Raw genomic sequence first — 15,819 nt, forward strand, 5'->3', positions numbered from 1 at the left:
GCCTAGGGATGCGAATTTCAAGGAATGTGAAGACAGGATTGCTTTGAAAAACAGATAAAAGATCACCGAAGTCTAGGTAAATTGCTGCATGTGGAGCCTTCTGGGTGAGAATAACCGAGGAACAGTGAGCAGAGGAGTAGCCAGAGAAGGAGGGAGGGAAAATGCTGCTGCTTAGGCCTGACCCTGGCCCATTGCCTCATGCTGCTCAGTGTTAACGGGTAAAGTCAAGCAACTGAGCATGCCTCTGAGAGGTAGGCATTTAGAAAACTTCGAACACGTTCATTAAGAAGGTATTTTTACCATGGATAAACTTGGAAAAATAAGCCTTGCTAAGTAAAAATAGAATGGGTGTCCCTTAGTGAACGTTTCTGGTTTCTGGTTTGGGTTTTAAATGGGGTACGACATACCCACTTGAACAGGACTAAGGCGTTTTGCCATTACGCCACATGGTCCATAGAAATATCCACGCCGCTTAGAGTTCTAGCTCAATTAAAACTGGGAGTCCTGATTCAGACTTGGAAGCTGCTCCTGTTCAAACCCACTACTACGCTGTGAGTTTAGAGGAAACAGGATTTGTCACAGGCATGTTTGCTGGAAGCTCCCTCTTTCTTTGCCCTTTTCAAGTCTTTTTGTTTCTTTGTTTGCATCTGTGGAATCTGAGTTTTATTTAAAATTCCAGATGGTTGACTGTTCTCAGTTGAGTGTTTATTCGTATGTTTTTTTCTACTTTTTTTTTTTTGAAAGGGCTGTTCTCACATCAGTGCCATATTTTGCTCTTTTAACTGTTAATGGTTTAATATCTATATAAATAGCAAAAATGAGCAGCTGTTGTACCTAATTGCAGTGTGAATACTAAACATTCTCATAGCATTTGTGTGAGTTTGTCTGTTCTGTCTGTGATTTCTTGCAGTTCAGTAAAATTGTCTCAAAAGCTTTGCCATTGTCGTTTTTCTTAAAGTTAATGCTTGCTTATTTTAGATTATCTGTGATTTTTTTTTTTTTTAATCTCAGCCACCTCTGTTCACTGGGAAATTTCTTTAAAAAATTTGAAGGGTGATTTGATCTGTGTAGACTTTTATTTCAACTAAAAAGTTGAAATAAGTAAGTGTAGCTGTCACCCCAGAAACTATTAGGGTTTGGGTTTTTTTGTTTGTTTGTTTGTTTTAGCTTATTATGTTTTAAAAGAAACTAAAAGCATCTTATGACAGCAGAAAGTAAGAAGCATTTCTCTGGGTCTCTAGAGATGGCATTTCCTGTTTCTTTTCTGATAGGAGAGAAAGGAGCTGTGATGACTTCATTCTATGGCTCCAAAAGAAGCACTTTTTATCTTTGTCCGGAGAACAATTCCTCCTTCTTTAGCACTTGCAGGCACACTTTTTAGACACACACTTGCTCACTGTCCAGAAAAGAAATGTTCGGCCATTGTTGGTAAACAACAAATACATCTGGCAAAGCTGGTTTATTTGTTTAACTTTGTAACTGTTAAAATAGCTTTTCCGGTGAAAGCAGCGAAGATAGAGCTAGAAACAAACCCCAGCTATTCAGGTCATGGTAGGCACAGAGCACAAAGGAGGGCTTTTGTTCCCTCCCTTAATTTCCTAAAGGATCCCCCAGCACGGATAGTTTTTCGTATGTTATGGCCAAGGAAATGATAGAGGGACAGGTACTGCGAAAAAGGCTGGGGCCGGGCATGGTGGCTCATGCCTGTAATCCCAGCACTTTCGGAGGCTGAGGCAGGCGTATCACTTGAGGTCAGGCGTTCGAGGATAGCCTGGCCAACATGGTGAAACCCTGTCTCTACTAAAAACACAAAAATTAGCCGGGCGTGGTGGTGCGTGCCTGTAGTCCCAGCTACTCAGGAGGCTGAGGCAGGAGAATTGCTTGAACCCAGGAGGCGGAAGTTGCAGTGAGCCGAGATTGTACCACTGCACTCCAGCATGGGTGACAGAGACTTGTTTTTTTTTTTTAAAAAAAAAAGGCTGGAAGGAAGGAAGATGGGCATCACCCACAATCTCCTAAGCCCCATGAAATGGTACGATGATAATTGCAGTTTTCAGGTAGTGGTTTAAGAATGTGGGGAGAGGTGTAGCTGAGCAGTCTTCATGAGAGATAACTTACCAGTAAATTCAAGGTGCACACCGTGCCTTAAACACAAATGCATATTTATTATATATTTAAACTAAGGAGTGGCAAGGGAACCACTCTATGGATTTTTCAATCAAAATCATCCCTCGTGTTTTTAAAATAAGACTTTTTTTTAAGACTCTTGTCTTCAGAGATTTATTTTATATGAAAGTCAGGTGACATGTCCCAGGCAATGCCTGTCATTGTCTGCTGGGCTTCTGTGCATTTCCTGTCTCCACCCACAGCATTGCCCCAAGCTGGAGGGAGCTTTCACTTTGTTAAAACATTCACTTTCAGAGGTGCTGGAGAGATAGATCGTCACCCTCGAGTACAGCTCTGAATTGGTGCTGGGGTTTTCTCTTTTTGTTCCTGTCTTTGAATCTCAAAGTAAAACTTTTGGGAGCAGCTGCATCTCTTCAGCAAACTGCATAACTCGGTGCTCCGGCTTAGGAAATGGGGATCTTTCTCTTCGCAGAGAAGTCACCCGATAAAGACTTTCAGGACCAGAGGTGCCTTCCAAAAAGGGCACAGTTGAGCCCAGATGGTTTGAAATTGACGCTCTGGTCTCTGGGGGGTCCTCCCTGAAAGCGTGGCTTTCAGAAAACCCGCTTGTATTTTCTATACGTTCTCCACTAAGGTCCAGAGTTTCCCTAACCCTGCCCTTGGCTCTACTTCTTAATTCTCCCACAGCCTGGATCCCTTCTTTTCTGTTCTATCCTTGTGTCCATTACAAGAGCTGAAAAACGAAGCCCCAAGGGGCTCCCCCTGGGTTTGCAGAGACCAAAAAATTGCTGGATAGATAAAACTGACTGCAAAGAGGTGCTTAAAACAGTGAAACTCGACCTCAAAAGAGAGACAAGAAAACATTCCCTTATAAAGGAGCACTGTTCTAAATCTGATGTTGTCTCTGCCTTCCCAGCCTTTCCAGTTGTCAGCTCTGTTTTCTGACTCTGCTAAATCCTAGGTTCTGACGAGGTACGGGAAAAGCTCCGAGGCTCTACCTAGTGGACCTCTTTGTTTTTATCCTTCCTTCACCTGACCTTCTCTGTAGTGCACCCCTAACACCAATGCTTACCTTGTGAGCCAGAAAACAGACAGCACATTCAAACTCAGTAATTGAAGGAAGGTCGGTTATTAAAAGGAGCATTTACAACGTGGCAGATAGAGTTTAGGAAAAGCAGTGAGGATGGTGCAGTACCCTGGAGCAAGTCACAGTGGGGAGCTGATGTTGCCCCCAGGCCTCACAGGGCTGGAGGAGCCTTCCAGGAATTTCACAGATCAGGAACTTCTGAGGTTAGCTGCATGCGGGGCACTGCCTGACTGGAGCTGTGCCCTTTGGTCCAAGGACCCAGCCAACCTGTATCATCTCAGTGAGAAGCTGCAGGTACAGTTTCCTGCCCTCTGATCACTCAGAACATCCTTGCGGCAAATCTCATCAGAACCAGAGGGCAAGGGTTCATGAGATCCCTGCATGTCAGTCTCTGGGGACCCAGACAGGGTGGAGAATGCACCTGGGAAATTTGCAGGACATTGACCAAGTCAGCGATGGTACAGTGGAAGGATACTAAAAGATTTAGGGGCCGGGCACGGTGGCTCACGCCTGTAATCCCAGCACTTTGGGAGGCCGAGGCAAGCAGATCACTTGAGGCCAGGAGTTCGAGACCAGCCTGGCCAACATGGAGAAACCCTGTCTCTACTAAAAATACAAAAAATTAGCGGGGCGTGGTGGGTCGCACCTGTATTCCCAGCTACCAGAGAGGCTGAGGCAGGAGAATCACTTGAACCCGGGAGGCAGAGGTCGCAGTGAACCGAGATCACGCCACTGTCCTCCAGCCTGGGCAACGGAACAAGACTCCATCTCAGAAAATAAAACATATAAAGGATTTAGGGAACTGGTGATTTTAGGTCACTGAACAAAAAAAAGACACCATTCTCTTAACATTTCTGCATATTTCTAGCACTTCCTTCCTTGGGATCTTTGTCTTCTTTGGTCTCCTGGCTTTAACTATCCACTTTATACTGAAGACTACCAAACTGGTCTTTAGTACAGACCGCTCCCTAAGCTCAGATCCACAAGTCCAAGTACATATTAGTCTCTCTACTTGTTTGTTTGTTTGTTTGTTTGTTTTTCGGGGGTTTTTTTGAGATGGAGTCTCTATCTGTCACCCAGGCTGGAGTACAATGGTACTATCTTGGCTCACCGCAACCTCCGCCTCCCAGTTCAAGTGATTCTCCTGCCTCAGCCTCCCGAGTAGCTGGGATTACAGGCATGCGCCACCATGCCTGGCTACTTTTTGTATTTTTAGTAGAGACGGGGTTTCACCATGTTGCCCAGGCTGGTCTAGAACTCCTGACCTTTGGTGGTTCGCCCACCTTGGCCTCCCAAAGTGATGGGATTACAGGCATGAGCCACCACGCTCGGCTAGTCTCTCTACTTGGGAGTCTCATAGAAATATCAGCCTTAACACATGTGAAACTACGTGTATGATCTTCCCTCCTCAGACCCACTTCTCTCAGTCTTCCTCTCCTAAAGCTCAGACTGACAACCTCGGAGTCACCCTGGGCAGCTCATTATTGCACATCTCATCTTATCTCCCAGAAAATCCTGGAAGTTTGGGTGATCAAAAGGTGCCCAAAACCTGACCCCTCTCACCACCTGCACTGCTCGCTACGTACAACCTGTCCAAGTTGCAGTAATCTCCAGGATTGTTACAAAAGCCTCCCACCATCTGAAATCTTTCCTTCACAACATCTTAGAGTTACTCATCGACTCTGGTTCATTCAGACAAAAAAGCCTACCAGACCCTATACAACTCCCTCTTTCTTCTCTGACCTCATATGATATTCTCCCCGAGGCTCCTCCAGATCTGGCCGCCAGGTTAACACCACACCAGAGCCTGCCTCAGGGCCTTTGCAGATGGCCAGGAGGGAAATTTATCTTTATATTTAAAATAATCTAATAATGAAAACAGCCATGCACACAAAACACTCAAAACTCTTACTCAAGTGTTTATAGCAGCACTTTTCTTTTTCTTTTTCTTTTTCTTTTTTGAGACGGAGTCCTGATCTGTCGCCCAGGCTGGAGTACAGCAGCACGATCTCGGCTCAGTGCAACCTCCAGCCCCCTAGGTTTTAAGCAATTATCCTGCCTAAGCCTCCGGAGTAGCTGAGATTACAGGTGCACGCCACCACGCCCGGCTAGTTTTTGTATTTTTAGTAGAGGCAGGGTTTCACCATGTTGGCCAGGCTAGTCTCAAACTCCTGACCTCGTGATCCGCCCACCTCTGCCTCCCAAAGTGCTGGCCTGGCCGCATTTTTCATAATAGCCCAAACCTAGAAACAACCCAGATGTCTATCAACTGTTGAATGGATAAACAAAATGTGGGATAGTCACATGATGGAATAATCATTTGGCAATAAAAAGGAATGGAGTACTGATACATGTGACAATGTGGACCTTGAAATCATGCGAAGTGGACATTAGGAGATAATGAACACATCCCAGTTACCAAAGGCCTCAGATCGTGTTTCCATTCATAGGAAACATCCAGAATAAACAAATCCACAGACAGAAACAGGCTCCCTAGGGCTGAGGAAGATGGAGGGTGACGGCTAGGGGGTACAGGTTTCTTTTAGGGGTGATAAAAATATTCTAAAATTGGTTGTGGTGATGGTTGTACAGTTTTATGACCCTGCTAAAAACCATTGAATTGCTCAGTTTAAATGAGTAAATCAGATCATATCTGAATCATATCTCGAAGCAGTTGAAAAAGATGAAGCGATTGCTGTCTTAATAAAACATTCCTGTCGTTTTTCCAAGTGGCGTATATGTCTTCAAATTTTATTTTATTTTTTTTATTTTTTGAGACCGAGTCTTGCTCTGTTGCCCAGAGCTGGAGTGCATTAGCACGATCTCAGCTCACTGCAACCTCTGCCTCCCAGGTTCAAGCAATTCTCCTGCCTCAGCCTCCCAAGTAGCTGGGATTACAGGCACGCACCACCACGCCTGGCTGATTTTTGTCTTTTTAGTAGAGATGGGGTTTCACCATATTGGCCAGGCTGGTCTTGAACTCCTGACCTCATGATCCACCCACTTCAGCCTCCCAAAGTGCTGGGATTACAGGTGTGAGCCACTGTCCAGCCTATTTTATTTTTTTAAGATGGGGTCTCATCCTGTCACTCAGGCTGGAGTGCAGTGGCATGATCACGGCTCACTGCGGCCTCAACCTCCCAGGCTTAGGTGAGCTTCCAACCTCAGCCTCCCAAGTAACTGACTACAAGTGTGCTCACCACCATGCCTGGCCTGTCTTCAAATTTTATACAGTTGTACCTAAAGCTGTAAAGGGAACTCTGTGACTGCTTTTTTTTCCCCGCAAGTGAAACTTGTTTCATCTGTGATGACTATTCTTGTTTTCGTTTCCACATTAAGCTTTTTATTCCCTTTTCCTTTTTTTTTTTTTTTTTTTTTTTTTTTGAGGCAGAGTTTCACTGTGTCATCCAGGCTGGAGTGCAGTGGTGCAATCACAGCTCAATGTGGCAGTGTCAACCTCCCTGGACTTAGGTGATCCTCCCACCTCAGCCTGCAGAGTAGCTGGGACTATCAGTGTGTGCAACCACATCCAGCTAATTTTTCTATTTTTTTGTAGAGTGGGGGGTCTCACTGTGTTGCCCAGGCTGTCTCGAACTCCTTGGCTCAAGCGATTCTTCTTCCTCAGCCTCCCAGGGTTCTGGGATTACAGATGTGAGCCACCGCACCCGGCTACCCCTTTCAACTCTTAAATTTCTTTGGAGCATACATACTAGAGGTTCAATATTTAGATGTTGTTTAAGTGGATGAAAATGTTTCCTCCTGGGTTCATAAGAGAAGCAGAGGGTACTAATCGCCAGTGTGTTTTCCCCTTTGCAGAACTTTCACGATGGCCGTAAAGCACAGCAGCACATCGAGACTTGCTGGAAGCAGCTTGAATCCGTAAGTGAACAATGCACAGCAAAAGAAATGGCTTTATAGATTTTTTTTTTCTTTTTTTTGAGACGGAGCCTCCCTCTGTTGCCCAGTTTGGAGTGCAATGGTGCGATCTCAGCTCACTGTAACCTCTGCTTCCCAGGTTCAAGTGATTCTCCTGCCTCAGTCTCCCAAGTAGCTAAGATTACAGGCACACGTCACCATGCCCGGCTAATTTTTGTATTTTTGGTAGAGATGGGGTTTTGCCATGTTGGCCAGTGTGGTCTTGAACTCCTGCCCTGAAGTGATTCACCCACCTCGGCCTCCCAAAGTTCTGGGATTACAGGCGTGAGCCACTGCACCCAGCCTAAGAAATGTCTTTATAGATTTTCCAGTTTCAATTTAATTTAAGCTTGAGTCAATCAGAAAGTAAAAAACATGCACATAAAAACACTAACAAAACATCCTTATAGATTTTTCTCATTTAATTTGTTTCTAGAACCATTATCTAAAGTTGAGCCAAAAGAGCTCAAGTTGAGTATTTTTCTAAAAGTCACGTGGAAATAATAAAGATTAGACAGTTTTGATGGAAATAAATGCAGATTTTAAAATAACTTCTAGAAATTATGACATATAAAAAATCAATTCAGAGAAGAGTATTCTTGGGCCAGACACATTGGCTCATGCCTGTAATCCCAGCAATTTGGGAGGCGGAGGCGGGAGGATTGCTTGAGCTCAGAAGCTCAAGACCAGCCTGGGCAACATGACAAAACCTAGTCTCTACAAAAAATGCAAAAATTAGCTGGGCATGGTGGTGCATGCCTGTAGTCACAGCAGCTAGTGAGGCTGAGGTGGGAGGATCACCTGAGCCGGGAAGGTCAAAGCTGCAGTGAGCCAAGATGGCGCCACTGCACTCCAGCCTGGGTGACAAAGTGAGACCCTGACTGAAGAAAAATAAAAGAAAAAGAACAATGCTCTTTGGGAGCTTTAGATAAAATTACATCTTTTCGTAGGACTCTTATGGTTTCATAATTATTTTCCTCTGATTTTAGAGTAAAAGGCGATTTGAACGCGATTGCAAAGAGGCGGACAGGGCGCAGCAGTACTTTGAGAAAATGGACGCTGACATCAATGTCACAAAAGCGGATGTTGAAAAGGTGAGGTGAAAGCTCAAGTGTGGGCCGGGCACGGTGGCTTACGCCTGTAATCCCAGCACTTTGGGAGGCTGAGGTGAGCAGATCACCTGAGGCCAGGAGTTCGAGACCAGCCTGGCCAAGATGGTGAAACCCCATCTCTACGAAAAACACAAAAATTAGCTGAGTGCAGTGGCAGGCACCTATAATCCCAACTACTAGGGAGGCTGAGGCAGGAGAATCGCTTGAGCCCAGGAGGCGTTGGCTGCAGTGAGCCAAGATCACGCCACTGCACTCCAGCCTGGGTAACAAGAGCGAAACTATCGCCAAAAAAAAAAAAAGACAAAAGAAAGCTCAAGTGTGTCTTTCATTTCCCCTGTGAGTGTTCATCACCGACCACCCATCCCCAAGTTCCCGTTACTGATGTAGCCACAAAAGGTGCGCTACATGGGGAATCATTTTCATTTTGTGTCAACCATTGTGGGGACCAGAAGCTCAAGTGTGGGGAATCTTCGGTGTTAGAATTTGAGACGTTTTATCTGTTGAGTCACCAGAGTGATAAAGTGGAGACTTAGACTATGAGCAATCTGGGAACAACATTCCAGAAGGTTGTGGCTCTTAATGGCTTTTCAAAGAGAAAGTCAATTTCTTGAGAGCCGGAGGAGACAGGACAGGGCCATCTGGAAGAGCTTGGCTGCTTATAATGGTTCTTTTAGAGCAATAGTCTCACTGCTTGCCTGACTTCTAATTGATTCCTCCTGGTTGATAACAGTGAGGTTGTAGTTGAAGGCTTGCATATTTCAGTCCTCTCAAAAGCTTTTCTCTAAAGGGACTTGTATTGCCAACTAGAAATATTATAAAGTGTATACTGTTTCTCATTGTGGCTCAATATGCGTTTTTTCCCTAGAAGCTGAATTTTATTTTTATTAAAGTCATCAATACAATGTAAACAAAATTAGGCTTTTACATAACAAGGACTCATTCATGATGCCCATGGCTGTTTGGGCATTCATAGCTTCATGCTGTATGTGGGTGAAAGCACTGAATTTTTATAGATTTGTTGAGCTTTTGACAGATCAGTTAGAGTTGAGTTTAGTTGGGAAATGGTGTGAACTATTATTTGCCAAATTCTGCCAAATTCCTTGCTTAAAGACTAGGTATACGTTAGTATTAGTATGCCTTTCTCTAAAATTATTAAATATATTAAAATACATATTCTTGCCAGGTGCTGTGGCACATATCCCTAGACTCAGCTACTTAGGAGACTGAAGCGAGAGGATTGCTTGAGCCCAGGAGTCCAGACTGGGCAACATAACGAGACCCCATCTCAGGAGCAGGGGAGTGTTCTCAATATCTGTATTTGATCTCAAAATGGAGATACTTACTTTACCAAAAGACATTAATTTGCTGCTAACGTTAAATATTTAAAATGTTATTCAATTAAAATAAGTTAGATTAGCCCAAAGTTTAAAAAGATATTTTATGTTGAATGAGGCAAATCAGTGTATCATTCATATATGTGTGTGTGTGTGTGTGCTAAAAGAAGTATATATGTATATATTTTAGAGATACCGAGATATGGTCTCTTTTTATTTTATTTTTTATGTTTATTTATTTATTTTTATTTTTTATTTTATTTTATTTTTTGAGACGGAGTCTCGCTGTATCGCCTAGGCTGGAGTGCAGTGGTGTGATCTTGGCTAACAACAACCTCTGTCTTCAGGGCTCAAGTGATCCTCCTGCCTCAGCCTCCTGAGTGGCTGGGACTACAGGAGCCCACCACACCCTGCTAATGACCCTGTCTCTAAATAAATAATTTTTTTTTTTTTTTTTTGGTGTGGTGTATTGGCTCACGCCTATAATCCCAGCACTTTGGGAAGCCAAGGTGAGCAGATTGTTTGAGTCCAGGAGTTCAGGTCCAGCCTGGGCAACATGGTGAGACACTTTCTCCATAAAAAATACAGAAAAATTAGTGGAGCATGGTAGCCCATGCCTGTGGTCCCCCCTACTCCAGAGGCCAAGGTGGGAGGATTGCTTGGTCCTGGGAGGCAGAGTTTGCAGTGAGCCACAATCCTGCTGCTGCACTCCAGCCTGGATGACAGAGCCAGACCCCGTCTCAAAAAAAAAAAAAGCACTCAGCCTCTAAACTGTCATTTCATTTCTGTTTTTTTCTGTAGAGATGGTCATATCAGCAGCAAGTAATGATAGTTGCATTTCTTTTCCAATCTTCATGCCTTTTGTTTATTTTTTCTTATCTTAATTCTGCTGGTTATGCCCTCTGTTCTGCTGAGTCATCATTGTGGACTTCCTCAGCTTGTTCCTGATTGCAGAGAGAGTGCTTCGAAAGGTTCCCCATTAAGAATGATTTTTTTTTTTTGAAACAAAGTTTCACTCTTGTTGCCCAGTCTGGAGTGCAATAGCGCAATCTCGGCTCATTGCAATCTCCACCTCCTGGGTTCAAGCGATTCTCCTGCTTCAGCCTCCCAAATTGCTGGGATTACAGGCGTCACCACACCCAGCTAATTTTTTGTAGTTTTGGTAGACATGGGGTTTCACCATGTTGGCCAGGCTGGTCTCAAACTCCTGACCTCAGGTGATCCACCAGCCTCGGCCTCCCAAAGTGCTGGGATTACAGGCAGGAGCCACTGCGCCAGCCAAGAATGATTTTAATATACGCTTTATTGGTTAAACAATTTTCCTTTTCCTGTGTTGCCAAGAGCTTTTTTTTAAGCTTGACTTATTATTGAATATCATTAAATATTTGTTCTGCTTCCTTTAACTCATTAACGTGGTCAATTACATTAATCAGTTTTTTTACATTGAGCCAAATTAGTGTTCCTGGGACAAATTCAACTAGATTATGATGTATTATGTTTTTATGTGTAGCTGAATTTATTAATATTTTATTTAAGATTTTTCATTGAAATGGTCTGTATTCATTGAAATTGATCTATAATTTTCCTTTCTTGTCTGTTCTACTTTGCATTACTTACGAGTTTTGGAGTGTTTGCTCTTTTTTCTGAAATAATATATGTAAAATTAAACTCGCTATCCCTTAAATGTTTTATGATACTTCTTTGGTAAATCAGTGACAAACTACGGATTCCATATTTTATTGTCTACTTCTGGGTTGATCCTAGTGGGTTACCTTTTTGTAGTAATATATCCATTTCATCATAAATTTTCAAATTTATTGGCAAAAAGTTGCCCATAATATGTTCTCACCTTAATTTTTGCTGCATATGTTATATCTCCCCTATTTACTCCTAATACCTTTTTTAATACTTTTTTCTTTTTTTCTGGATACGTTTTTTTAAGAAATTATTTATGCTTATTTTATTATATTATTATTTTTTGTATATAGAGATGGGATCTCACTATGTTGCCCAGGCTGGCCTCAGCCTCAGCCTCCTAAAGTATTAGGATCATGGGCATGAACCACTGTGCCCAGCCTTAAAATCATTGTTACTAGTATCAGATTTTATCTTTGTGGAGCCTCCCTTTTCTATTTTTATTTTCTATTTATTTAACTTCTTCCCCCACCACCCCCATTCCCCTCCTTCTCCTTCTATCATTACCTTTGGATTTATTCCATTACCCTTTTAAAAAGCTCTTTCTTTAGATGCTTACCTCAGTCTTTCTTCTTCTCCAGTATAAACATTAAGATTACAGACTTCCCACTTAAGTACTGTTTTCTCTATATCCCACATATTTTGGTATGTGGTATTATTAATGTTATCCATTTCCAGATATTTGTCCTTTCTTTTACTGTTTAATCTCTCACCTATGATCAATTTAGAAGCATGGTTTTAAATTTCCAAATGTATGACATATTTCAACTTTTGTTACAGATGTTTATTTATTTTATTTTATTTTTTTTCTGAGACGTAGTCTCATTCTGTCACCCAGGCTGGAGTGCGGTGGTGCTATCTTGGCTCATTGCAACCTCTGCCTCCCGGGTTCAAGCAGTTCTCCTGCCTCAGCCTCCCTAGTCCTGGGATTACAGGTGTGTACCACCACGCCCGGATAATTTTTTGTGTGTATTTTTAGGAGAGACAGGGTCTTACCATGTTGGCCAGGCTGGTCTCAAACTCCTGACCTGAAGTGATCTGCCCGCCTCAGCCTCCCAAAGTGCTGCGATTACAGGCGTGAGCCACCATACCTGGCAAGATTTCTAACTAAATTGCATTATGGTCCTGGGAAATCTGTATGAGTTTGAGTCTTCTCTATTTGTTGAGATTTGTTTTGTAGCCTAGTACACAGTCAGTTTTTATAAATATTCTGTAAGTAATTGAAAATAATATGTATTCTCTAGTATTTTTATTAGGCCAAACTTACTGTTTTATCCAAATATTCCTATCATTAAGGATTTTGTTTTTCAACTTGTTCTAACACTTTCTGAGAAAAATGTGTAACATCCTTAAGTCTTAATTTCCTTGTCTATAAAATAGGGACACTGAGGAACAGGATTGATGCGAATATTAACTGAGTTAATAGGTAAAAGGTGCACAAAACCATTTATGGGATGTTGCCAGTGATCTACAACTATTACAGTGATAATGGTAGAGGATTATTGATGTTCTATTTTACTCTTTTATTATGGAGTTATTCTATTAAACAAATGAAGTTTAGAATTGTAATATGTTCAAGTGATTTCATTTTTCATCAATAAAAAGTGGCCCCCTTTCCCAGTCAAGCTTAATCCCCTAAAGTCTATTTTACCTGATGTAAACCAGATATCTTTAAGTTAACATTGCCTGGCAGATCTTTCCCATACTTTGACTTTATACTTTTCTTTGTCCTCATATTTAGATGTGTCTTTTGCAAATGGCATGTGGCTGGTTTCTGGTTTTTTGTTTGTTTTTTTCTGTTTTTTGAGTCTCACTCTGTCGCCCAGGCTGGAGTGCAGTGGCATGATCTCCACTCACTGCAACCTCCACCTCCCAGGTTCAAGCGATTCCCCTGCCTCAGCCTCCCAAGTAGCTGAGATTAAGGTGCCTGCCACCACACCCGGCTAATCTTCATATTTTTAGTAGAGACGAGGTTTCACCATATTGCCAGGCTGGTCTCGAACCCCTGACCTCAGGTAATCTGCCCACCTCAGCCTCCGAAAGTGCTAGGATTACAGGCATGAGCCACCGCACCCGGCCTGTTTTTTGTTTTGTTTTTTTGTTTTGAAATAGAGTCTCGCTCTGTTGCCCAGGCTGGAGTGCAGTGGTGTAATCTCAGCTCATCGAAACCTGTGCCTCCCGGGTTCAAACTGTTCTCATGCCTCAGTCTCCTGAGTAGCTGAGATTACAGGTATGAGCCACCACACCTGGCTAATTTTTGTGTTTTTAGCAGATATGGGGTTTCACCATGTTGGCCAGGCTGATCTCGAACTCTTGCCTTCAGGTGATCCTCCCGCCTCGGCCTCCCAAAGTGCTGGGATTACAGGTGTGAGCCACCACACCCAGCCTTAGCTTGTTTGTCATGCTTTTCACGGTATTGTTCAAGTTCACTGTTAAAAGAAAGCTCACTGTGATTGCATCCAAACCTGAAGATGCTGTGTAAAACTGCAAGATAGACCAGCAAGACTTCTGGGTTATACTAAGATAATTCCCCCATATAAGAAGTCATATAAAGCTGGGTGTAGTGGCTCATGCCTGTAATCCCAGCCCTTTGGAAGGCCAAGGCGGGAGGATCGCTTGAGCCCAGGAGTTTGAGACAAGCCTGGGCAACATGGTGAGACCTTGTCTCTACAAAAAGTTTTTAAAAAATTAGCCTAGCATGGTGGTGTGCCCTTGGAGTCCCACCTACTCTGGAGGGTGAAATGTGAGGATTACTTGAACTTAAGAAGCAGAGGTTTCAGTGAGCCAAGATTGCACCACTGCACTCCAGCCTAGGTGACATAGCAAGATCCTGTCTCAAACAAACAAACAAATAAATAAATAAATAGAAAGAAAGAAATTATATAAGAAGGTACAAGTCACCTGGGCATGATGGCTCACACCTGTCATCCTAGCACTTTGGGAGGCTGAGGCAGGAGGAGTGCTGGAGGCTAGGAGTTCAAGACCAGCCTGGGCAACATACAGAAACCCAGTTTCTACAAAATAATCAAAAAATTAGACCGGGCATGGTGGCTCACGCATGTGATGCCACCACTATGGGAGGCCGAGGCAGGTGGATCACCTGAGATCAGGGGTTTGAGACCAGCCTGGCCAACATGGTGAAACTTCATCTCTACAAAAAATACAAAAGTTAGCCAGGCACGATAGCATGTGCCTGTAATCCCAGCTACTCGAGAATCGCTTGAACCCAGGAGGTGGAGGTTGCAGTGAGCCGAGATCGCACGGCTGCACTCCAGCCTGGGTGACAGAGGGAGACTCAGTCTCAAAAAAAATAAAAATAAAAATAAAAATTAGCTGAGCGTGATGGTTTGCACCTGTAATCCCAGCTACTTAGGAGGCTGAGGTGGGAGGATCGCTTGAGCTCTGGAGGTGGAGGCTGCAGTGATCAGTGATCGCACCACTGCACTCCAGCCTGGGTGACAGAGCAAGACCCTGTCTCAAAAAAAAGAAAAAGGTACAAGTCGTAGCAGAGAAAACTGTGAGGTTCAGAGCAGACTGTGTGTAATTATGAATGTGTGTTTCATGGATCTTTTATCTATGGTGATGGAGGCCTAGACTTAAAGTGGGTTCTCCCGAAGCGGGCATTACCTGGGTTCATTACCAAGCTGCATTAATGTCAGTTTTCAACTTAGGGTTTGGACTCCACACATGCTCTGAGTTCTGGCTGTTTGTGGTTCAGAAATTTCCAGGATGACTTTTTTCTTTGTTTTTCTCCCTGAGGCCAGATCCAAGGCAGTTTTAACTTTTAAAAAGTGCACTTGCTGAATCCAAAGGTGATTTTAGGACTTTTAACTTGTGCTGCCAAATTGAATTGCTATCCTCAACTATTTGGATATTTCCAAAGATCTAGTACTTTTTCTTACACTGGGAGCATCGTTTTGCTATTTTTATGAAAGTGCCACTTACCTCCTTTCCAAGGATATGATGAATTACCCAATTTTGGCATCACAAACATTGAAACTGAGGGAGCAGCAATGTCTAAACATTGAAATTCTTAAGTTATTTTGCTTTGGATTTGACTTGAAACACTGTAATTTCCCAAAACACCCAGTACTTTGACTGTTCTATCAGTTTTTTACTTTGTTGCCTGTGAAGGCTTATGTCAGCGTCAAGCTAACTGGAGGCAGTTTTAGTTCTTATCATTATTTAATGTCATCTCCCATTATGATTTCTGACAGTCTCTGAATCTAACATAAATGTTTCTCCCCCAGTTCCCGCAAATGATTAAATTATCTAATTGTATTCAAAGCAGCGCATCCTCCTTTTTTTCTAGCAGCCAGCCACACAGCACTGGGAACAGTAAGCCTGTGCTTACAAAAGCCTTATTTGTACATGTGAACTTTGTCTTGTGCTTGATACAATTGATATGAACTATAAGCATACGTTCATTTTTTAAACTACCTAGGATCCTGGGTATAAGCCTGATTTTCTTTTCTTTTTGAGAGTTAATGCCCAGATATGGATTGAAACCACATTTTGAAACCACATTTTTATTAGCACTGTGTTCACT

The 15,819-nt window shown here is 42.9% G+C and overlaps 1 protein-coding gene across 29 annotated transcripts in view; it reads left to right on the plus strand.

The window, feature by feature from the left end:
* Nucleotides 1-15,819, plus strand: part of FNBP1 (formin binding protein 1) — a 167,811-nt gene that overhangs the window by 89,585 nt on the left and 62,407 nt on the right. For all 29 annotated transcript variants that reach the window (XM_063788172.1, XM_063788176.1, XM_016961853.4 and 26 more), the window contains exons 5-6: nt 7,031-7,093; nt 8,119-8,223. In XM_063788172.1, coding sequence (XP_063644242.1) covers nt 7,031-7,093; nt 8,119-8,223 — 168 coding nt within the window. The remainder of the gene's footprint in view (nt 1-7,030; nt 7,094-8,118; nt 8,224-15,819) is intronic.

Source organism: Pan troglodytes, chromosome 11, assembly GCF_028858775.2.
Source record: "Pan troglodytes isolate AG18354 chromosome 11, NHGRI_mPanTro3-v2.0_pri, whole genome shotgun sequence".
NCBI lineage: Eukaryota > Metazoa > Chordata > Mammalia > Primates > Hominidae > Pan > Pan troglodytes.